This window comes from Sarcophilus harrisii, chromosome 1 (assembly GCF_902635505.1).
Source record: "Sarcophilus harrisii chromosome 1, mSarHar1.11, whole genome shotgun sequence".
Classification (NCBI taxonomy): Eukaryota; Metazoa; Chordata; class Mammalia; order Dasyuromorphia; family Dasyuridae; genus Sarcophilus; species Sarcophilus harrisii.
This window is the reverse complement of record NC_045426.1, coordinates 340,476,617-340,500,973: the sequence shown is the minus strand read 5'-3', so window position 1 is coordinate 340,500,973 and position 24,357 is coordinate 340,476,617. Positions and strand designations below refer to the sequence as shown.

The 24,357-nt window shown below is 37.2% G+C and overlaps 1 protein-coding gene across 1 annotated transcript in view; it reads left to right on the top strand.

Moving 5' to 3' along the window:
- Positions 1-24,357, top strand: part of LOC111719377 (mesothelin-like) — a 44,605-nt gene that overhangs the window by 15,118 nt on the left and 5,130 nt on the right. Inside the window, exons 5-21 of the mRNA XM_023497764.2 lie at positions 323-444; positions 1,120-1,326; positions 2,177-2,347; positions 3,239-3,373; positions 4,279-4,328; positions 5,594-5,714; positions 6,609-6,694; positions 7,651-7,780; positions 7,927-8,108; positions 9,439-9,529; positions 12,853-12,970; positions 14,305-14,495; positions 15,127-15,279; positions 17,441-17,574; positions 20,625-20,761; positions 23,322-23,416; positions 23,827-24,016. Coding sequence (XP_023353532.2) covers positions 323-444; positions 1,120-1,326; positions 2,177-2,347; positions 3,239-3,373; positions 4,279-4,328; positions 5,594-5,714; positions 6,609-6,694; positions 7,651-7,780; positions 7,927-8,108; positions 9,439-9,529; positions 12,853-12,970; positions 14,305-14,495; positions 15,127-15,279; positions 17,441-17,574; positions 20,625-20,761; positions 23,322-23,416; positions 23,827-24,016 — 2,313 coding nt within the window. The remainder of the gene's footprint in view (positions 1-322; positions 445-1,119; positions 1,327-2,176; positions 2,348-3,238; positions 3,374-4,278; positions 4,329-5,593; positions 5,715-6,608; positions 6,695-7,650; positions 7,781-7,926; positions 8,109-9,438; positions 9,530-12,852; positions 12,971-14,304; positions 14,496-15,126; positions 15,280-17,440; positions 17,575-20,624; positions 20,762-23,321; positions 23,417-23,826; positions 24,017-24,357) is intronic.

Below are 24,357 nucleotides of genomic sequence, written 5' to 3'. Positions count from 1 at the left end.
AGGAATACAAATAGAAGAACAATTCTCTGCCTTCAGGAAACTTAATAGGAGACAACACATATAGAGGAGTGGTGAGTGGTATGAACACATACAGGAAAGGACTTTGTGGTCTGGGAAGAAAACATGGATGACAAATGAAACAATAAAGCCATTGATTGACATTCTTTTAAGCAATGTGAAAATATATCAGGAAGTAGAAAGAGTATATAGACAGTTTTCAGAGAAGGTTTCACAAAAGAGAAGCTATTTCAAATGAACTTTGAATGTATTCTCCTTAGCCACATGTGAGGATAACAGTCTTTGATTCTGAAATTCTCTACAGGAGGTTCAGCATGCCCAGGGAACACAACTAGATCAGCTGACTGGCTGGCCAAGAATTTGGGCAAGTTTTCAACCAATGCTCCCCTCAGTGATCTGGATACATTCTACCCTAATATTACTTCAGTAAGTGTCTAAAATTCAGTCTGCTCAGGGCCCCAGCTAACTGTACCAATGACAAAGCATCTATCAGCCTTGGGGAGGGTGTCCAGAGGGGCACATTCCCCTGCTCTGTGAATATTCCAATATCTTTTTGAGCCCTAATGTTTGGGACTAACCCTAGCTCCCCTTGATCTTCTAGCAAAGTTTTAATTTGCAGACAGCTCCCTACTACTATTGGAAATGGGATAGGACTGAAATTTAGCTAATCAATAAATTAAGCAATAAGTGCCTACTATGTTCCATCACTATGCTAGGCATTGCAATACAAAGACACAAATGAAACAGTCTCTGTCCTTCAGGGACTTAGGCTAGCCATGCTCAGTCTTCACCTTGATGGGGGAAGGGAGGGCTGGATGTAAGCATCAGTTCTCAGAATTAATACATTTCTGATGGGTGAACTATGGAGACAAAGGCAAAAGACTGTGTGTGTGTGTGTGTGTGTGTGTGTATTAATATCCCCAGGATATGAGGGAAATGAGGGTCCCAGCATGGAATTCTCCATATATGCTAGCCTTTCAAGAAAAAAAATTTCTGTTGCTCAGACCTGGATCTAAAATAGTACTGAGGAAAGAACTTCATGAAACAGAGAGATGAAACCTTCTAAAAACATTAATTTCCTTCTGCCTCTGATTTCCTTAGGATATTGAAATTTTCACAGAACTCCTTTCAAAGGAAACCTTTCAGACATTAGGGACCTTGGCTGTTGAGTTAACACCATCCGTGATACTGAGTAAGGCAGATGGACAGATGCTAAACAGGACACTCCCAATTCTATCCACCATTAGGGACTGGACCACTGCCCAAGCTTCTGTCATTATGAAGAAACTCCTTCAAAATGGACTTCAGGTAAAAAAAAAGTTGTTAAATGATACCATCTTAAGAAATGCTTTGAAAACACACAGTCCACATACCTGGATGACTTAAATCCACAGGATAATAGAGTTGGAAGACACCTTAAGAGACCATATAGTTGAAACCCTTCCTCCCATTTTATAGAGGAAGAAATTGAGGCTTTTCCAAGGTCACATACTGAGTTAGTGATTAACCCAGGACTTTTGACTCCCCAGTTATGGGCTGTTCATCATTGAACTACTGGTTCACCATTGACCTTGGCCACTCAGACTTGCTGCCTCCATGGAGTTGAGCCTTCATAACACAGATCCCAGCCTTCTAAGTAAAGTGACTCCTTTTCTGTCTAAGGATTGGAGACTCCAAGGGGAAGAGCCAGACAAGCCACATTGCCACCTCAATTTCTATCCTACTCTTTGCTTGTACTTGAATGTCAGATATCACCTGATAATTCCAAACAGAAGAATCAAAGATAACTGAATTTGTGAACCTGGCTATCTGGGTGAATTATGGAGAGTTTATAGAAATTTGGGAGATGGGCACGTTTAAGGAAGATTTGATTGAGGAATAAACTACAGCAGTTGTATATAAGGCAAAAATAGTAATCTGAGTTTTATTTAACTCAGTCTAGTGTTGGGTTAGACACCTGGTTTGTCCCTTGAATGAACTTTCCTGGGATTCCCAATGTGGCATGTGTATAGAGGTCCATATATGCCAGAAACTGCTTATATAGAAATAGCTATCAATTCTTTTTTTTAATTCATGAACCTCAGGTTAACAACTCCTGTCCTTAAGGGTATTGATACATAAATGTGGCATCTATATTCTTCTGACTTTCTATCTACAGCTCACACAAGCTAGAGATGTACTAGACCTGGGAACGTTAATATCTGGGCTTCCCTCAAGTGAAATAAACCAGCTAAATGATGATGCCATCCTTCAGCTTGTGGCAGATGAGAATTTCATCAACATTCTCCAGAGGGCCCCAGAGACCTTACAATATGCATTTGTACACAGGGTGAGTATGGGCTCCTTTAATCACAATTCAACACATCCATCCCAGATTCTGCCTGAGAACAGTTGATGTTTATATCTATTCTTTCCCCGATACCACCAATTCTATCCCCAAGCATGGAGACCTGAACATAAAAGGCTTCTTGGCATCCCAAACAATAGGTGTGATCTTTGGCTTTATTAATAAATGCCTGATGTCCATCCTGAGGGAGGTGATGGCTTCTGCTGTACCCTGACTTGGCCAGAAACACTCTGGAGCTCTGGGTTCTGTATTATGGAGGGGACATTGATCCACACAAGGATCTATTAAAGGAACCCAGAAGGTTTAGACTAGAAAAGAGAAGATTTAGAGGAAGGAATGGTTTCTATCTTTTAATGTCTGAAGGGACGTCATAAGGAAGAGAGGTTAGATTTGTTCTGTGTGCCTCCATATAGCACCAGAATTAATGTGCAGGTATCAGAAGACAAATCTTGGTTTCCCTCTCCCAAAATTCTATCGCAATGCTTCGCAAAACACTAGTAGAGGATACTGACTGACTAGAATCTCAGCATTTCTCCTTCCTTTTGTAGGGGACAGAAAGCGGGAGAAGGTAAGCTATGCAGCCAGAAACTCACACTAAGCAGAATCTCAGCCTCTTAATGTGATTGCAATGTTGCCTGTGTTATAGGACATAATAAGCTCCTTGAAGACAGGAATAGTTTCTCTTTTGGCATCCCCATTGCCAAACATAGCACTCCGCACATGGTAGGCACTTAATAAATATTTTTAAATTTATTCATTGTTTTGTGGCCCCAGTGGATTACTGATAAGGGTATGCATAGGCTACAGAAGCCAACTGTTCTTCCATGGAAATAACTGGATTTTCCTGAGAGATTGTGGGGCTTTATATTTCAGATCTTACAAAGGAATGAAGGAAAGGTTTTTCCCAGAGTTCCAGCTGCTCTGGCCTCCCAAATCCCCTTGTCCCAACTGCTTTCTTCCCAAATGGACATTAATGAAATCAACAAAATGCTGTGGACACCTGCCCAGGTATTTTCCATCAATGTGATTATCCTATAAGAGGTAATATAGCTTGAGGATAAGAAAGAAGCATGCATTGATTTTAAGTACAAAAGATCATGAGTTAGAATTCCATTTCTGCTATTAACCAATTACAGGACCCTGGGCATTTCACCCTACTTCAATTCCTCTTTTATAAAATGGACATAATGAGCATACCATTGTAAATCTTTAAGCATTATATAAGTACAAATTATTATCATTATAATTATTGTTGTGAGATTACATATTTAAAATGATGTTGTAACTGTGATGTGCTATAGAAACATCAACTATAATACAGTTTGGTCACTTCTCCATTTTTATGAAGATTGGTTGTAATGAAGAAGGAGACCAGAAAAATTTCCTAAAGCAATAAGAAAAAGAATAACTGATTTTATTTAAAAAAAAAAAACATTTTAAGGTTTACAAAGGATTTTACATATGTTTTCTCATTAGATGCTCAAAGCGGAATTTGAAAGACTCAAATGCTCAAACTTTTCCAGTGAGCAAGTATATCGTGACTAACAATCCAGAGCTTCCTTCCAGGATCATTACATATGCCATTTTGTATTACAACCCCTTCCTATTTTCCCTTGTTGTTAGTGCTTAGTGTTAACTTTCTTCTCAAATAACTATACATACATATATATATAGGTGCATATACAAAAATGTATATATACATATATATATATATATTACATGTATGTTTACATATGTATGTACATATATAAGTTCTAGTTAGCAGTCATATTATTTGAATCCTCACTGCATGTTTTCATGCTTGGCCATTTGCCCTAAAATTTAGATCTTTTGATCCCAACACCATGACATCTTTTCTCTATACAGGACCCAGTTTACACTAACACACAATTTGTCCTCTGTCTTTTCCATAGGCCCAAGTGTTATTCCAAACTGTGCTCAAATCTCCTCTAAAATATTCACAGTAAGTTGACTAATTCTCAGGTCCTATATAAAGGGCTTATATCTGAATCTTTATTTACCTATATATTTACCTATGGTGACTTCACTGAATCCCATCCTTGCATTGGTAAAGGAAAGTTTGAACTGCTCAGAAGATCCAACTCAAAGACCATCTCCTCCATTATGTCTTCCCTAATTATCATCAGCCAGAAATAATCTCTTTCATATGTATTTCATAGCATTTTGTCCTTCTCTTCTTCATTTAAAAAATATTTTGCATTACATTTATATATCTTATTTCCCTACGAGACTACAAGCCCCAGAATTCAAATCCAGCCTCAATAACTTAATATTGGATAAATTACTTGATTATTACTGGATAAATTGGATAAATTACTTGATCACTTGTCTGCCTCAGTTTCCTCAAATGTAAAATGAAGATAATAATAGCCACTATTTCCCAGGATTGCTGTGAAAATCAAACAAGATAATATTTATAAAGCACTTAGCATGTGATAGATGTTTAATAAAATTCTTTCCTTTCTTGAAGATATGAAATTATTGTTTAATTTTGTATCTCTCGATGACTAACTCAAAGATCTGCACAAAATAGATACTTAACAAATACATGTTGAGTGGATGAATATTCACCTGGGACTCCAGACCCAGCTACAAAGCAGTGTGTCCCAGCTTTGCTTATGCTCAAACACATCTCTCACTTGTGGCTATCCTTGGTCCTGAAGATCAGAAGTTTGGGGATTCCAAGAAGGCTGTGAGTTAAAGTTTGTGAAGAGGAAGAAGGAATCCTTTATGATCACTGATAATAAGATCAGAGGGCTCTTCCCTAGAGTCACTATAAAAAGCCTTTGAAACTAAGATCAAAGAGAAGAGAAAAATAATGATAATAATAATAATAATAATAGCTCATATTTCTCATAGCTTACAAAACACTTTCCATACGAATGTCCTTTGAAAGACACAAGACAAAGATTATTATACTCTGCCCATTTTACAGATGAGGTAACTGAGGCTCAGAGAGAGAAAATAATTGACTAGAATCACACAAATTGACTAGTAAATATTAAAGCTAAAACTGAAACCAAGATCCCCTAAATCCAAGGTCAGGGCTCTTTGCTCTACTGTCACACTGCCTTCCATTGGAATTTTCCCAAGTATTACCTTCTCATTCAAAAGATAATCCACAATTTACTGATACATGACCCCCAAGGATAAAGGCAAAGAATTCTGGATCCTGTGCAAATGGTATGATTTTTGTTTGGGGTCTAGATTGTCCTCAAGTCTGCTACAGGGCTTCAGCTGTGGAGCAGCCAGCTTCTTGAACCAGAGTCAATTTGCTGAGCTTATCAGAGTCTTGGCCAGTAAACACATCAGAATAGACAAAAGCCAAGTAAGTAAATGTCTCCTTTTTCTCCTCCTATCCCCAGTACACACACACACACACACACACACACACACCTTACCTAGTTTTAGTATTTAATCCCTTGGAACCTAAATCAGAAGATAGCCAGTGTGATGAAACCTTGGATGGATTCAGATGGATATAGTGTTTCTTTAATAATTTATGAATACTAGTTTCCAACTGCTCTAATCCCCGCTTTTTGCAAACATTCTGAAAGTACTGCTAGTCATTCTATACAGACCAGTCCAGCTTAAAATCAGAGTTCAGGTTAGACTGACAAGCTGGAAGGAATGGACTTTGTTTTCTATACATTAGGTGAGGGAGGAAGAACAAAAACCCTCTATGGTCCCTTTCAGTTCTAATATCTCACAATTCTATGATTCTGTGGTTCACATATTAATCACTGCTGATATTATATATATATCCTCTTGACATTTTTCATATGACCAAAAAAGAAAACTATTGCAAAGAGGTTTGATTTGGAAAATAACTCAAACTTTGCTTTCAGCTACAGGGGGAAAAAAACCTTCCATAAAAAGGCAAAAATAAAACAAATATGTTGTAACTATAATGACCAAGCTTAAGAGGAAATAAGAAAATGTACTTCCCTCCCTTCTTTGTGTAGGTAAAGGAGTATGCATGTAGAACACTGAATGTACTCTGACCCTAAACTGTTGTTAGTTTTTCTGACCTGTTTTTTTTTTTCCTTTTTTTAATTCTTTGTTATAAGGGATGGCTCTCTGGGTATGGAAGGAAGGAATATATTGGGAAATGAAAGACATATACACACACAAGATATCAATATAATTTTTAAAAGAAAAGCCTTCCATTTGACTAGAATTATTTGAACGGCAACATCAGATTTTACAATTTTCTTTATAGCTCAGCTGCACAGCCAAGAAACTAATAGAGCTCATCACACCATCAGATTTTGAGGAATATCCTGCTGATATCCTGATTTATTTGGGGTGAGAGTCTCTCCTACAAATCTTATTCTTCTGTCCATGCTATTACTCTACTGGAGAAGTCAGAGCAGCTGAACCATTGGGTTGCCTAAAAAGTCATTGGAATGAGACAAATGAGGCTCTACCCCAAAATACCTTGTAGTTCTCTCCTAACCCAGGCCAGCATGAAATACAATTGTCATCCATAATTCCACCACCAAGATCTCTTTTTCAAGGGTCCTCTGGGAAATAGATTATCCTTCCCAGGTCCTTCAGCCACAGTTAGGCTTCTTCTGTCCCATTGTTATTATCACTTATCTACTACTCCCTTCCATCCATCCACTTATCAACTGGTTCTTTTCACTGTTCCTATTCTGTCCCACTTGAAAGAAATTTGCCACAGATATAAGAATTCCTAGCTTATTGACCTGGGGACTGACAAGCAGTAGCCATGAGGAATAATACATTGATTATAGTTACTTGCAGAACAATAGATGAAATCAGAAAGAATCAGGACATTTGGCCTGATGTTTTTAGGCTTTCTCTTAATACTGCAGTTTCAAAGTTATTTGTCATGAAAGGAAATACCAAAGGGAGAAGAGATTTCTACATGGTAGAGAAATGTGGCTATGGAGTTGTTGCTCCTAATTGGCTTTCCCTGGGTGTCTGTCTCCTGATGTATCCTGTATTCTCCTGGAGAAGTCTTATGTGCCACATTATGAACTACCAGCAGCCAGAAATCTTGGGCAGAAACCACCAAAAGGTGACTCTGTGTCATTAGATTAATTATAGCTCTGATCTCTACACCTTCTAAGCTCTTTTCTACTGTCTTGGGCCTTCCCATATTAGATGTCTTTAGATCCTGGCATTTCCAGGCAATGGAACACTAATACATAAGAACATTTGGCCCCATAGACTATCCATCTTAAGATATAGATTTCAACTTAGTTAAAATTCTCATTATTTACTATCATTTTCAGGCTGGAAAAAGAACTTGGCCCAGACAACTGTGAAAAATATTTTAGGCAAATTGGACGTATTCATTTTGATATCTTAAAAGAGAAGGCTTCTAAATGGAAAACTCTCATGGACCAGGCTGAGCATTGCCTGGTAAGTGACTTTTTGTCTCTACTTAGAAATTTATAGAATCTGAAGTTCTGAAAAGAAAAGCTTTGAAAAAAATGACCTACAACCTCCTGACTGCATTTTTATACATTATGTTTTTCTGCTTGTCTCCTTTCCCTATTCTCTTTCAGGGAATTTCAAGTGACTCTCTTTCCAAGAAAAATCTACAAATTTTGGGTAATTTGTCCTGCGCTTTGAATGAGTCACAAATTATACAATCTGACCCTTATGTACTCCAAGTGCTACAGCCCTGTTCATCATTCACTGCATCTCAAGTCACAGCCATTCAGCATAAGTTGGAAGACATCTTTGGGTATGTATGTACTAGAATCTGATTCTATGTTCATATCAGTAACAGCAAATGGCCACCTTTGTTGACCAATAGTACAGAATACTCTTGAGCAATCCAAAGCACCAAATTTGACCCTTAGAAAACACTAGACTTAGTCCTTCTTCAAGGGTCTGCTCATCATTCCAATCCATTCACAAAGGTGTGCATGTAAGAAATTAGATAAGTCCCATATCCACAGCCTATATGCAAGGCACCTTAGAATATAGAACACGGAATATCAGAAGGATGTTAGAGTATAAGTAATCTTAGAAATCATTGGCTATCCAGGCTTTCCTGTCCAGTCCATTTCTCATGCACAGTTGCCAAACTGATATGTCTAAAACTCAAGTCTGATTATATCACATCTCCATTCAAAAACCTATGAGGTTGGCAGCTAGGTGGCACAGTGGTTCGAGCACTTACCCTGAAATCAGGAGGACCTGAGTTAAAATCTGGGCTCAGACACTTAACATTTTCTAGCTGTGTGATCTTGGGCAAGTCATTTAACTCTAATTCGAAAGAAAAAAAGAAGGAAGGAAGGAAGGAAGGAAGGAAGGAAGGAAGGAAGGAAGGAAGGAAGGAAGGAAGGAAGGAAGGAAGGAAAAAAGGAAGGAAGGAAGGAAGGAAGGAAACAAAGAGGAAGAAAGCCTATGAGGAACATACCCTCAAATTTTTCCAAGAAAAGAAAGAAAGAAAGAAAGCCTATGAGGAACATACCCTCAAATGTGTCAATATATGGATTCTCTACTAGGATATATTCGAAATTGAAGGAGAGATTTTGAGACCAAAGTACTTAAGAAAATATTGGCTTTGGGAGGCAACATCCATAAGTAGCTTCACAGTTGAATGTTTTAATTGAACACTGTTGAACATCTTGGGAACTTAGGGACCCAAAAACAAATGCTCACTGTATCCATATCCACTTTTCCTAGTACATGGATACAATTCCACCAGAAATATTGCTGTAGATCCTATCCAACTTGGTCTAGTTTGCTTTCCATCCATCAGCTAACTTATAAGTCTCTTGAATTCCATCAGTCATTTCCTTATTGAAGGTCTTGACCATATGCTGTAGTATCATAATTCTGTGCCTTGGTTTCCTAATCAGTAAAATCAATCAATAAACATTTAAAAAAGAAAGAAAGAAAACATTGGCTAAAAACCTCATCACCATTGGGCAGACAAGAAAATTAAGAATCTAAGAAAGGGAAATTAATATCCTGAAGTCACACAAGTAGCTAATAGAACATCCAAGAGCAACACAAGAACTCTTTAAGTTAGTTCCTGTGAACTATATCTTTTTCCCCCATAGGTCTCCATCAACATGGACAGCCAGCACCCTGCAGAAGATGGGTAATCTTGCCAGCATTTTAGAAAGCAAAATCCTCCAGAGAATCCCAGAGGTACCTTGCAATAGTCTTCAGAGCATGGTTCTATTATAGGCTTTGAATTAAGGAGAGCTGAAGGAGAGGTATAAGAGTATGGGATTTCTGACTAATGGAAGCCTCCAAGAATACTCCTTACTCCCAAATCTGCCCCTCAATTAATCCTTTAATTTCTTTCATGGACTTCCCATGTGTTTCCTTTTGGTTCCCACCTGAATTTCTCTTCCCACCCTTAGGCTTCCTACAGAACAAGATGAGATTTCTGTCTCTTTTTCCATCCCTGGAAAACACTCACTTTTGTGGAAGTTGACATCAGGAAACAGGCAGAGGGGTTGGATTGGGGCTGGAATGAACCAAATGGGAAAATTAGAAGAGGTCTTAAAAGGAGAGAAAGTGTGATAGCATGGAAAGTATGCTGATTGAGAATCAGAGTACCTGAATTTGAATTCCAGCTCTACCTCTAAGTAGCTGTATGATACTGGGCAAATTAAACTTCTTTGGACCTCAATTTTATTATATGTAAAATAGGGGAGTTGGACTAAATGGCCCCCAAGATCTCCTTCCAATTCTGAACATCTATAATCCTCTAATTTTATTATGAAAGTTGTCTTTGGGACTTAGTGACTCACCAGTGGGACTTGGCTTGAGCTTTCTCAGTTCCCTCTAACTTATTTCTTTATTTTTGCTTTAAGAATCAGTCACAGTCAGTCTTTCTATTCCCATTTTTGTTCCTGGACCCCCATAAATCATCTCCCCTAGCCTGTCCCACATTCTTCCTTCAATAAAACCTGTGAGGGAAAGATAATCAATAAGCATTTATTAAGTACCTACTGTGTGCCAGATTATGCTGAATGCTAGGGATACAAAGATGAATGAAAAAATCTCTACTCTCAAAGATCTTATCATAAAAGTTAACATAGATATTAATGGTATGCAATTATATTCATTCACTAAATACTTATTAGCTACCTACTCTAGGCCAGGCCCTGCTCTAGGCCCTATAGAAGAGGCAGAGAGGAAGAAGGCCTGGTGTCTGCCCTCAGGGAGCTCACAATCTTGATTGTAGAAGAGAGTAAAATAAAGACACAGATTGCTATAATGGCAGAAGGGAATGAGGGCATTAAGAAAGAGATGGATAAAATGCTCTGGCGGTTCCAAGGAGGAAAAACTCCGTTCTAACTAGGACCGATGGCAGGAAAGATTTCATTGAGCAAATGGCATTTGGACTTGGAAGATGGATAGGATTTTCAAAGGTGGATCTGGAAAGAAGGGCCTTCTAGGAAAAGGAAACAACTAAAGTAAGAGAATTTTAGGTAGGGAGCCCAAATTGTTGGAGCATTAAGAATATGAGGGGACTAGTTAAAGATAAACCTAGAAAGTCAGGTTGGTGCCAGCTCATGGAAAATCTAGGATATCAAATTAAGGGCTTTATTAGACTTTAACTGTATTGCCATCTCAAAGGATATTTCAGACCGTTATCTACCTTGACAAAGAATTTGGAGCTGAAAGGGATCTTTACAATCATCTAGTTTCATTTCATTTTACATACAGAGAAACGAGGTCCAGAAAAGGAAAATGATTAGCCCAAGATCATATAACTACTATGTGCTAGAGCTTAGACTTGAACCCAAATCTCCAGTCTGTTTCACACTGTGCTAAATGCCCTCTGGGAAATCATCTTGAGTCATTTCCACACACAGGTAACTATTCAGAAGTCTGCCTCAGCATTTCCCTTCTATCTAGGAACAAGTACAAGTCTGGTTGGAAGGGAAATCCAGAGGCAGTTATTGACAACAGGCAACTGCCTTGATCAGGAAAAACATCTTAAGAGAAACAGAATTTCCTTTTTACTTGTGGACTGCCTCCATCTACCTGTACATAGAGAGATAACATGAAGGAATGAAAAGGGTCTTGAAAAGAGCTACCTCCAATTTCCACCAAAAAGCTACTCATACCTGAAATCCTACCATTAATGTGCGAGTTAAAATTCTTTGTGATTATGCAAATAGCCCTCTGAGGGTGGAGAGAGTTGGGAATCCCATTTAGTTCTTATCAATCAGAATATCTTACAGCAAATGGTATAGTGGAAAGAAGAGCTAATCATATCTAGTATGTGCTTTTAAAAAATTTTTTTTTATTTTTCCCAGTTACATTTAAAACAATTTTTTACATTTGTTTTTTAAAACTTTGAATTCCATATTTTTTTCCTTCCTCCTCATCTCCAGTCCACATTAAGCACATGTGAAATTATGCAAAACATTTCCATAAATCATGTTGTAAAATATAGATCCCTCCCCTAAAAAACCCTCAAGAAAAATAAAGTTTAAAGAGAGAGACAGAGACAGAGACAGAGAGAGACAGAGAGTGCTTCAATCTTTATTCAGACAAAATCAGTTCTTTCTCTGGTTATGGATAGGATTTTTCAACAAAAGTCCTTCAGAGTAGTTATGGATCATTGTATTGCTAAGAATAGCAAAGTCATTACAGCTGATCATTCCATAACGCTAGCATGTACTTTTTAAGTTATCCTGGCCAAATAATTTCTCTTCTCTGAACCTCAGTTTTCTCATTTGTAAAAAGGACATGATATCTCCTTTATCTCATAGGATTTTATGTGGCAATCAGATAACATGTAGATCATATGTAAAATGTGATACTATATTAAGATCAATCATTATAAATATTAACATTATTATTTAATTGATGGGTCCACAATAGCTTGTGTCAAATAGGTTTGACTTGGATGGAGAATAAGGAAGGTCAATAAAACTGGAGAAGTAAATGTAAAGCATGAGACGTGCTTCATCTCTTATCTCTTCTTGGGCTAGTTTCTACCTCTAATTTCCCTCATCAGGGTTTAATGTTAGGTGACTTGTGTTTCAGTCCTGGCTCCTTCTCTTCTGTTGGGCAAGTCCCTTCTCTCTGGTCCTCAACTTTCCCATCTGTAAAATGGTGATAACAACCTCTGCATTATCTGTTTCATGGAACTGTTGTAAAGATCAGATGGCTAATAAAAATGCCTATGATTTAAACTCAAATATTATTGCCCCAAGGGCCACTAGGTGACACAGAGGATTGACTGCGGGTCCTGAAAGATCTTCCTGAGTTCAAATCTACCCTCAGACTAGTTGGGTGACTCTGGTCAAGTCACTTGACCCTGTTTTCCTCAGTTTCCTCATCTGTAAAATGAGCTGGAGAAAAAAATGGCAAACCATTGCAGTATCTTTATCAAGAAAACACTAAATGGGGTCATGGAGATTTGGATACAGCTGAAAAATAACTGAAAAAAATTCTTTCCCTAAGTGCCCATCTCTTCCTAAAATCATTCCTTTGTTCCACAGACCTCAAAGACACAGTTCTTTCCAAATTTCTTGAGTTGGCTAAAGATCCACAACAAAGAACAGTTCACATACAGTTTGAAACAACTCAGAGGACCCAAGAGGAACAAAAGGGACACAAGTAGGTAATTTACATGCTGAAATTCTGGGTTTCCTGTTTCTCTTAGTCTCTTCCTATTTATTCTGTTCAAATGTTGTTGCTTCTTGAAATAAACATTCTGATTTTTCTTGCACAACATGAAAATAAGGAAATATACATAAAAAGATTGTACATATTCAACTTCTATCAGATTGCTTGCTGTCTTGGGGAGGGAAGAAATGGAGGAAGGGATAAAAATTTAAAACACAGAAATCTTACAAAAACAAATGTTAAAAACTATCTTTACATGTATTTGGAAAAATAAAATATTATTGAGAAAAAAAAAGACACAAACAAACATAGACAATCAAAACCAAAAAAAGCTTTAGAAGTACACTAGGTTGACTAGCCCATGTTCCCATGAAGAAAACTATATGCCAGAGAGAAGGGGCTTCTCAAGGTCACCCAGCAATCTATCAATATAAACCCAAAGAGAATTTAGATTTCCTAATTATAGCACTTTCTCATAGCATCAAAAATGATATCGTGCAAAGCACCTGAGATTCCAGTGAATGGAGAAGGAAAGATTGTGTTTAATGAAATTCAATAAGTATGTAATGAAATAAGTATCTAATGTTGTAGTTTATATGAGGTGATCTGAAAGTTTTATGGACTACAAAGTCAATATGAGTCAACAATATGACAGAGAAATTGAAAAAAATTTTAATGTGATATTAGTAGATGCATACAGTGCAGATGGGAGTCCAAAGAACACTGGAGGCGTCCATGCTGCTGTGCTCTCCCCTAGTCAGACCAATGGGTGCTTTTTCTGAGTACATATTCCCACTGACAAGACAGAGGATGAAGATGAGGAGGATTCTATTAGATACTATTAGATTAAATTAAACATGAACCTGAAGAATGCTTTCAATTGAGGCTGAGTAAAAGACAAAAATGATGATCGGATTATGTTCCATAGAGGAACATGGAAGATAAGGCACCTGAATTGGACCTACCAAAAAATAAAAGGGAATATCTCAATGGATAAAGAAGAATTCTTGATATAAAAAAGGATGGGAGCAAAAAGCATAGGGATAGAAAATAGTTAAAGGAAAGCAGAGTATGGGGGGAAAAATAACATAAGATAAGGCTAGAAAGGTAAGTTGGAGTCAGAATGTGGAAGGTGTTGAATGCCAGGACCCTAAATTCATAAGTCTTCCAGACATTTCACATGAAGGATACAAGTGGTCTCTTTCTGCAGGAAGTCCAGCACAAGGGCTTGAGACTGAGAAAAGGTTATTGGGTAGTTAAAGAAAAGGAAAGTTTTGCATTTCTGGAAAGTCACCCCTGGCTAATTTTGCTTTGTCCCTCAGCAGCTTGTCTGGGAGTCCCATTAACAGCAGAAAAAGTAAGAAAGGAGAGAGACATGATAGCTGCCAGATACACTTCAAGTAGTGATCTGAAAGCCTGCTTGCCGGACAGCATCCTAAAAAACCACTTGGAGATATTTGGGAGTATGGAGTTTGAGGATCCCCTGCTCCAGGTTCTGAAGATGAAACTAGATGAGGTAGAGTGGTACTGGTGATGAATGAAAGAAATGAGATGCATAACGAGACAATTCACAAATCCAAAAAGCTGCGTAGCACTGTCAAATCCATACATTTTCTCCTATGGATAGGAGGCAATGTGCTACAGTGAATGGAGACCTGGATTCTAGTCCCAATTCTTCTATTAATTTATTGTCTGACCTGGGTCAATCTTTCTCTCCTGATATTCCTCCTCTATAAAGGAAATCAAGCTTATGCATCTAATGAAGTACAATTATACCAAAAGAATGACAAATATCAAAAAACATGGGGAAAAATAAGAAATACTGTAGAACCAAAAAAAAAAAAAAAAAAGCAGAATCAGAACAACAATATATACACTGACTATATATAAAAACAACAAATTTGAAATACAAAATAAAAAGAGTGCATGGGACAAAGAAAAACTATAGAAATGTTTTGTTGATAATATATACATTTTAAAAGCAATTTATAAATAATTTAGAGTTTGTGGATCTATATACAATCATTTCTAAATTGTGTTTTCTTGATAGTTATTGAGTTTAGACATTTTTTAAAGTGAAAAAGTTAAACTAAAAGATACCTGAGGTCATGTTTAGCTCTGTCACACTGTAATATGTCTTGAAACAGATGCTTGGAGTGCTTCCCGAAGACTACCTTCCACTCCTGGGACACATAACCAAAGCATACCAACCTGCAGAGATGGCCAGGTGGAACATCACTGCAGTTGATACTTTAGTCGCCCTCCTGAGAGGAACTTCTTGGCTAAATCAGGATGAAAAGGTAAGAAGAGAGAAAGGTAGAATAGCATAGTGAAGAGAGTTAGCCTTGAAGACATGAAGTCCCGGGGTTTTCTTGGCAAAGATATGGGAGTGACTTACCATTTCCTCTTCCAGATCATTTGACAGATGAGGAAACTGAGGCAAACAGGGTTAAGTAACTTTCCCAGAGTCACATAGCTAGTAAATGAACTCAGCTCTCTTCCTGACTTGAGGCCTAGTGTTCTATTCACTGAGCCACTTAGCTGCCTCTAAAGCTTGTAATACTATGTGATACCTCAAAAGGGAAAAAGTATTGTCGACTAAAAGGACTAGGGAGGCTTCTTTAAGGAGATGTGGAGGATGGGTTAGATTAGGGAGAGAGTAGAAGCAAGGTCTACTAGAACAGGGTCCTCAAACTTTTGGCCTCAGAACCTATTTACAAAATTATTGAACCCTCCTGACACATACTTTTTTTTTTTTTTAATGTGGGTTATAGGTATCCATATTAATTATTTTAAAATTGTAAGCATCTTAATATTATGAAAATTTATAGATCCTTTATGGGACCTCATGGATTCCTGAAGGGTCTTCAAGACTCCAGACTACATTTTGAGAGCCACTGTACTAGAAGATTGTTACAGCAACCCAATTGGGTAGTAATGAGGGTCTGTTCTAGACTGGTGACAGTAATCCAAGTATGTCTTGCTTTACATAATATGTTCCTAATAAATTGCTTCTGAATAGATTTTTTTTCTAATTCAAATCACTTTGAAAAAGCTAATTGCTTCAAGGAACCCAGCAGGATGGGGACATACTTGTGAAATCAGAAAAAAAAATTAATGGAAATAGTAACTCCCTTATTTGCTTCTTTTATAAATTTGGAATTTTGCTAATCAGATTTCCTTAAACTGAGACCTATCTCTCATGTAGTCAGGGGAAAAAATTAATGGAAATAGTAATTCCCTTATCTGTTTCTTTTATAAGTTTGAAATTTTGCTAATCAAGTTTTCCTAAACTTAGAGCCAAAGACACAGGAAACTTTAGTTGTAAACATAGAGTCTGGCAATATGGTCCTAGCCCTATCAGTTCGCTTATAAAGATTTTCCTTTTTGAGATCACAAGCTTCTAGATGTTCGGCCTTCCTATTCATTGTTTCAGGTTTTAATGTTGCTAGTGGACCACAAAGCAGAAACTCTGTATCAGATCAGAGCAATGGATTCATTATATAGGACTATATTATAGTAGGAGAAATTATCTCATGGAATAGATAATTAAAGAAGACAGAAAAGAAATTTAGAGGCCATATTGCCTAGCAGTCCCTGAAAGTTAATCCAACTACTGCCCCCACAGGTATTCAAGAAATAAACATATTCCTAGAATTGATTAGAAAAATACCACCTACCACTTATCTAACACTTTACAATTTGCAAATTATTTTACTGGTTTTAAGGTGCTTTATTATTTACAGTTTCCAATGCACTTTAAAATTCATAAAGCTTCTCATTTAGAAAGTACTAGTACTTATCATTACAAAGTATTACTATTATTACAAAGTACAAAGTTATAATTTATTTTCAAGGTTTTTTTTTTTAGTTTACAAAGTCTTAATTACTTGAAAAGTAAACCTTTACAATTTATAAATGTATTTATCTTTTTTTTTCCATTCATCTGAATTTCGCAACAGCCTTATGAATTATTGCTCTCATTTTTCAGAGAGGCCCAAAGAGAAAAAATAATGTGCCTTTGAGCAGATTAAAGTTAAAGGCAGTGGTAAGAGCAGAACCCAGAGCTCCTAGCCATCAATCCAAGGCTGTTTCCACTATATATCATTTGCCAAAGAAAAAAGACTGATGACATAGTTAGAATTCCTTTTCCCCTCTTCCTCTCATTTCTTCCCTTTGGCATTTATGAAGCACTTACTATGTTAAGATACAAAAGAAGTCAGAATCTTTCTTATAATCTGAATTTAGAGAGGAGAAATTTTTTTTTCAGAAAGCAACTAGAGAATGGTGATGAAACATTAAACTGCTCTGCCACACAGCCTTTCCTTCTTCCTACAAACAAAATGCTCCAAAACCACCACTGCACCCACCAGCAATAGACCTGAGACCTTACAAGGAAAGGAAAGGGGATTTCTGGATTTTGGCCAGAAAAAATTACATAGTGTGTGTATATATTCATAGGTCAATGCAATGGTCAACCAGTACCTAAAAGGAAACCATACCCAGCTAGGAGGGACCATCCTCACTGCACTGGATCCTTACATCTGTGCTCTGGAAGACCATCTGCTGCAGCAAATCAGTCCTGAGGCCATCTGGTATAATTCAAGTCATTTCTCTCTTGTTTAAATCATCTAAGCTCACATTGATATAGCACCTTAAAATTTACAAAGCACTTTATATATAAAAATAATAAAAACAATAATAGCAGCATTTATATAATGCTTACAATTTTCCAGGCACTGTACTAAACATTACAATTATTATTTAATTTTATCCTCACACCAACCCTGGGGCTATTTTTACCCTTATTTTACAGATGAGGAAACTAAGGCAAACCATTAAAGTGATTGCCCTGTCACACAGCTAGGCAGTGTCTGAAGTTGAGTGTGAACTCAGGTCTTCCTGACTCCAGAAATGAGAGAATTGTTTTAGTATCCACATTTTGCAGATGAGAAAACAGGTTCATAAAAATAAAGTGGCCTTCCCAGAGTCATTGCACCTATAAGTAGAAATTAAACACACCTCTTAGTCCAACATTCTATTCCATGCTTCTTCTGAGAGTGTCTGAGGCACAGCTAAATGGAATTAGTGCCCAGGGCATTCACTCAAACCCAAAGACATTAAAAGTAGAAGATAAAAGAGTTAGTAGATGTCCAGGAAATGGATATGAGCTACATACAATCTGTGTCTTGGCTCCCAAGTCTTTTTCCCTAAGCTCTATAAATTCAGATCATCCTCTCCTTTTCACATGGGTTTGAAATGCGAAGAGTATGTTTCAAGCAAAGTAATAGGATTATATTCCTGGAGCCTCTTAATTTTTTTCTGGAAGAATCATTATGTGGGTTCTTAGCCCAGACATCACCATTAAGAACAGTATGACCTTTAACAAGATACTTCCCCTTCCCTGGGCCAACTTGGTTTCTTCATCTGTTAAAAAAGACGAAAAAGTGGAGTGGGGGCTAGAATTAGTTAATTCATTAGATCCCTTGCAGTTCAAACACTATTGTGTTCTATGTCCTAAGATGCCTATATCCTTAAGTCCTAAGCTCAAATATCCTAAGGAGCCTTCCAATTTTGGGAGTCTATTAAGTGCTCCCCTTGAGGAGTGACTGGGATATGGAGAGGTTAGTAGAAAAGTCATTTTAACTATGTAAATACCCAAATAACTATAAAGAACTTGTGAAGAAAGACACTATCTGTATCCAGAGAAAGAACTGATAAACTGATGTATAAAATAATTATATGTGGTTTTATATGTGTGTGTATATGTTTATATGTGTGTATGTGTTTCTAATAGTACTTATCTCTAGGACAAGAGGTGGGAAGGAAGAAAAAAAGAAAAAATTTAGATGGAAGCTTTATTATATATTTAAAAGGAAAAGCAAATTGAGCATAATAAATTTGCAACTTCTTGTACAATCTTTTCCCTTATATTATATTAGTTAATTTTTAAAATTGAATTTGAAAATGTCCAGGTATCAATTCTAATAATAATAGCTTTCTATTTTCAAAATACATGCAAAGATAGTTTTCAACATTCACCTTTGCAAAACTTTGTGTTCCAAATTTTTCTCCTTCCTTTCCCCCCACCCTCTCCCCTAAACAGCAAATAATCCAATATGTTACATATATGCAATTTTTCTAAACATTTCCACATTTATCATGCTGCATTAGAAAAATCAGATCAAAAGGAAAAAAATAAGAATAAAAAAGCAAGCAAACAACAACAAAAAAGATGAAAATACTATGTTGTGATCCACATTCAGTCCCCATAGTCCCTTCTCTTGATGCAGATGGCTCTCTCCATCACAAATTTATTGGAATTGGCCTAAATCACCTCATTGTTGAAAAGAGCCAAGTTCATCATATTAATCATTATACAATCTTGTTGCTGCTGTGGACAATATTCTCTTGATTCTACTCATTTCACTAAGCATCATCAGTTCATATAAGTCTCTCTAGGCCTCTCTGAAACCAGATTGCTGATGATTTCTTATAGAACAATAATATTCCATAACATTCATATACCATAACTTATTCAACCATTCTCCCACTGATGGGCATCCACTCAGTTTCTAATTTCTTGCCACAATCAAACTGGCTGCTACAAACATTTTTGCACCTGTGGGTCTTTTCCCTTTTTTATGATCTTTTTGGGATGCAGACCCAGTAGAGACATCGCTGGATCAAAGAGTTTTATAGCCATAGTTCCAGGTTGCTCCCCAGAATGGTTGGATCAGTTCCCAACTCCACCAACAATGCATTAGTGTACCAATTTTCCCACCCCACCCCCAACATTTATCATTATCTTTTTCTATCATCTTAGCCAATCTAAGAGGTGTATAGTAGATCCAGGTAATAATTCTAAGGTGGCAACTTTTGTGGTTGGGTTGAGTGTGAATAGGGAGAGGATGAAATGTTATTAAGATAGAAAGGATAAGAAAAATTAGACTATTTCAGCTTGGAAATATGAAAAGGAGGATAGGGATTAAAGGCTCATTAAAAATCTAATTCCTGCCCCTCATTTTACAAAGGAGAAAAATGAAACCCAAAAAATGGGAAAGAACTCCCCCAAAGTGCCACAAGGACAGAACCCTTTTCTCCTAACTCCTATGCTATTGCCTATGATTTTGTCACAGCTGATTACACTGAACAAGGATACATTTGATGCTCCAAAGAATGAAGCAATTAGTATAGCTCCTGGCACATAGTAAGTGCTCAAGTCGTGTTTATTGACTGACTTTAGAACATTTTACTGATACTCAATACTTCAATGATCTGTGATTTTATTGATGTGGTATTTGGATACTATTCTCTTCATTTACATGGCTCACAATTCCTCTGTCATTTGCAAATGGTCTTCATGAGTTGTGGCCAAGTGAACTCCTCACTTTATATAAATTTAAGGATTAGGCTCTTACTATAACTAAACTGATTCTGAGAAAATAGAAATGTAGTCTATCCATGGACATACTCAAAGTCTTTCTAAATCAGTGGCACCTACCAGAGACTGTACTTCATTTATCATAGCCTTTAAGAACCTAGGCTTATTTTCATGCTATAAGGAGGTATGCAGGGGTAGAATTCTGATACAAGTCTAAGTTTTTACTTTCTAAATTAAAATGATTACAAATCATTTGCACAGGGAGCTGAGATCACCCTTGAATATTTCTCAGTGTTCTCAAAGAAAGAAAAACCTCATCTACCACCAGATAAAAGCCTCAGTCCTGGAGCACCAGAATACACACAATGCCTATTATCAGATGCTAAAGTCTTTGCTTGGTAAGTTCAAATGCTAACAAGCATAAAAAGTGGATCTTGGTCTTCCAGCTCACAGATCTTACCTTGGTCAAAACAAATCATGAAATGTTCCTCTCTTCTCTTGGCAAAGAGGTGGAAAACTACAAGGGAAGAATAGGTGTATATACTGCCAGATACAGTCCCTGCTTGGGGTATTTTTGCTAATCTGCTTTTCTTTGTTACTCAGAAGAATTAAATTCCAGAATGAGGAAGGCAGGGGCTTACAGTGTAGCAGGAAGCTATGGCAGATTTCCAAAAATGACTGTGATACAAAAGCAAAAAATATCAATAAAATTTATCTTTTTTTAAATCACAGGCCACACTAAAGTTTTCCCAGACTTCCTATCCCTATTCAGCAATATCAGTGCTTTAATAGGGTCATAGAAGATTCCATTTAGGAAGGATTTAAAGATCATTTAGTCTCTGGGAATATTTTGGCGGGGAGGGAAATTCCTCCACCAATATAGATCTTCACCTGCTCTGAAACTATAATCTTACAGAATTGTACAAGGTACTGAGAGATTGAACTTGTTTACTGTTATACCTTTATATCACAGGGGAAAATGAAGTGCAAAGAAGACAAGGATCTGCCCATAAGAACCAGAGTTAGTGGCAGAGGAAAGAACTAGAAGACCTGGCTTTGAGTCATACAACATATTAGCTGTATTGCTTTGAGCTGATCACTTCCCCTGTCTGAGCCCAATTTCCCTGATTTTCCAAACAGGGAACATAATACCTATCTTGTATGTTTTATAAGGCAAAATGTGTAAATGTAAGCTGCTGCAAATAGAACCCAGGTATCTTAACTCTCAATCCTGTGTTCTTTCTAACACAAGACCAAAATACCTCTTATTTCCAATTCTGCCTATAGAGACAGTCAGATGATACTATTGTGGGTCCTTTTAGTACTGATAAGGGGGAAAGCCCCAAAAGAGCCTCTGCTTCTTTTTTTTTTTCTTTTCTAGAGAGCAAGAAGAAACAAGAGTATTACATACCTTGACACAAAGTGAATGAGACAGACAGAGATAAAGAAAGAAGAGACAAAGAAAGAGAGGACAAGAGGAGGAAGGGAGGAAGGGAGGGAGGAAGGGAGGGACGGAGGGACGGAGGAAAGAAGGAAGGAAGGAAGGAAGGAAGGAAGGAAGGAAGGAAAGAAGGAAAGGAAGGAAGGAAGGAAGGAAGGAAGGAAGGAAGGAGGGAGGGAGGGAGGGAAGGAAGAAGAGAGGGAAGGAGGGAAGAAGAGAGGGAAGGAGGGAAGAAGAGAGGAAAGGAGAGAAGGAGGGAGGGAGGAGGAGAAAAAGACATGAGGGAGGGAAGGAGAGAGAAAGGAGGAAGGGAAGGAATGAGAAAGAAGGGAAAGTTTTCCCATCTATAAATGGGGATAATAATAACAGCTACCTCCCCCTGAGTTGTGAGGACCAAATGAGATGATATTTGTAATACATTTAAGTACAATACCTAGTTAGGTATTTGAATGGTTGTTTGTAGCATGGTACAATGAAAAGAACACATAATTTGGATCCAGAGAACCTGGGTTCAGACTACAACTTGGCTACTAACTATCTATATGATATGTCACTCTACTCTCCAGGCCATAGTTTCCTTGTCAGAAAAATGAAGGAATACAATTTGATGATCTCTGAGGTCTCTTTCAGTTTTATAGCAATGATATTAATGATTCTTTAGGGGAAATGAATAGTTCTATATTGCATTGTTTATATCCTCTCCTCAAATCTTACTGTGAAGTCCCAAGTATCAATTAATCAACATTAAATACCTATTATATGCCCAGCAATATGCTAAGACTTTTAAGATACTCGGAAATCTGGCCACTACTAGTAGAGTAATATAGATCACAACCCATTTCTAACTTTAAAAAATTAGATTTTAGCAAGTTGCCTTAGGAACAGAGTTTAAGTAACTTGTCATATAGCTAATTGTTGAAAACCAAACACATGGTATGGCTCTGTAACAATAGTGTCAGAAGCACTAAAGTTCAGAATGAATTCAGGCTAGTGAGGAAAGCTAAGGACATCTAAAAGGGTGGGCCCTGGGGGTTATTTTAGCTATATTGAAGAAAAGAGGAGAATCAAAGAAGCAATAAAATCTTGGCTCAGGTGGGTTAGTATAATGATAATAGACTCCAGAAAGAAGATAGAACTACTCGATTCTTACATTGCTTGCTTTTTTCTGTCAAAGAGAATAAACTTCAGACTAAAGACAAAAAATAGCTAATAGGTTACAACTCAGTAGAAATAAGAAAAAGGATATTCTTGCTCAGGTATATGTGGGACTAGATGGCTTGTGATCCCTTTTAATGGGGAGAAAGTGTTGCAGGCATCAGGGTTCAGGGGAGAGCCTAAGTATAGGGTCTATGGGGCACAGTAAGGAAATTCTTCTTAGACCAGTATATACATGGGGTTGGAAGTGGGTCTGTGCAAAGAACCCAAAAAAAATTAGGTGAATAGGATTGGACTAAACTCAGTACTAGCCAGTTGGCTAACAGTTTAAATTGGGACTTTCCTTCTGCTTCCTCTTGTAGGAGGAGCCCCAGCTGAAGATCTCATCCAATTTGCGGCTCATTCCCCAGTAATGGACATGGATACCTTTACAACCCTCAATCCTGAGGAGGTTAAGGTGGGAAATACTGGGGACAAGGCTTTTCATTGGAAATGTCAACTGTTGTGCTATTCATACTAACCATTCATTGACTCACAGACTGAACAAATTGCCTTTTAAAGTTTACTACCTTAGTCTCCAAGATGAATTAATGTACCTAAGGAACATTAGAGGAAACAAAAGTAAAAATCAGGTTTTTGACTCAAAGTCTGGTTATCTTTCCACTTAACCACATTGCTTCCTTTCATACTTTATGAAACTAAAATCGATGGTCAAATGTATGACCTTGATTTTCTTAAAATTGTGCCTTAATCAACTGAGCTAACTAGCCCTAGACCTCTGATATTGTCTTGTTACTCTATGTTACTCCTGGGATAGACCTAAGACAAAAGTATGAGGTATTCTCTCTTTTCATTTTGGATTCATAGAAATTAAGTCCTCAAAATCTAAAAGACTTACTTGACACGAATCTCTCTGAGCTAAACACCATCGTTGAACATTCTACAGTACAGGCTTGGGTAAAGGCTCATACCCAGTCAGAAGTGAATGCCATTGGGCTCAAGATTATGGCTGGACATCCAGACCCAACACCTGATGGCTTCTTTGTTTTAACATCAGGTAAGTAAATTCCTGGAACATTGCTCTAATGACCAAAACATTGTACACATCAAAACAGTATTTAGTCTTCCAAAAGTAATACAACCTCACCAAATTAGGCTAATAAGAAGAAAAGTCTATATAAGTGAATAATATGAGGCCTCCCCCAACTCCAGAGGCTAGTACTTCTCCTCTGCAAATAACTTTATATTATATATATATATATATATATATATATATATTTGTGTGTATTTACATATATTTATGTGTTCTTTTTTTCTGATAGCTTCTTGAGAACATTTGGACCCTAGTGACCAGAATAGTACCTGGCATATAGTAGTTACTAGATGCTTAGTAAATGT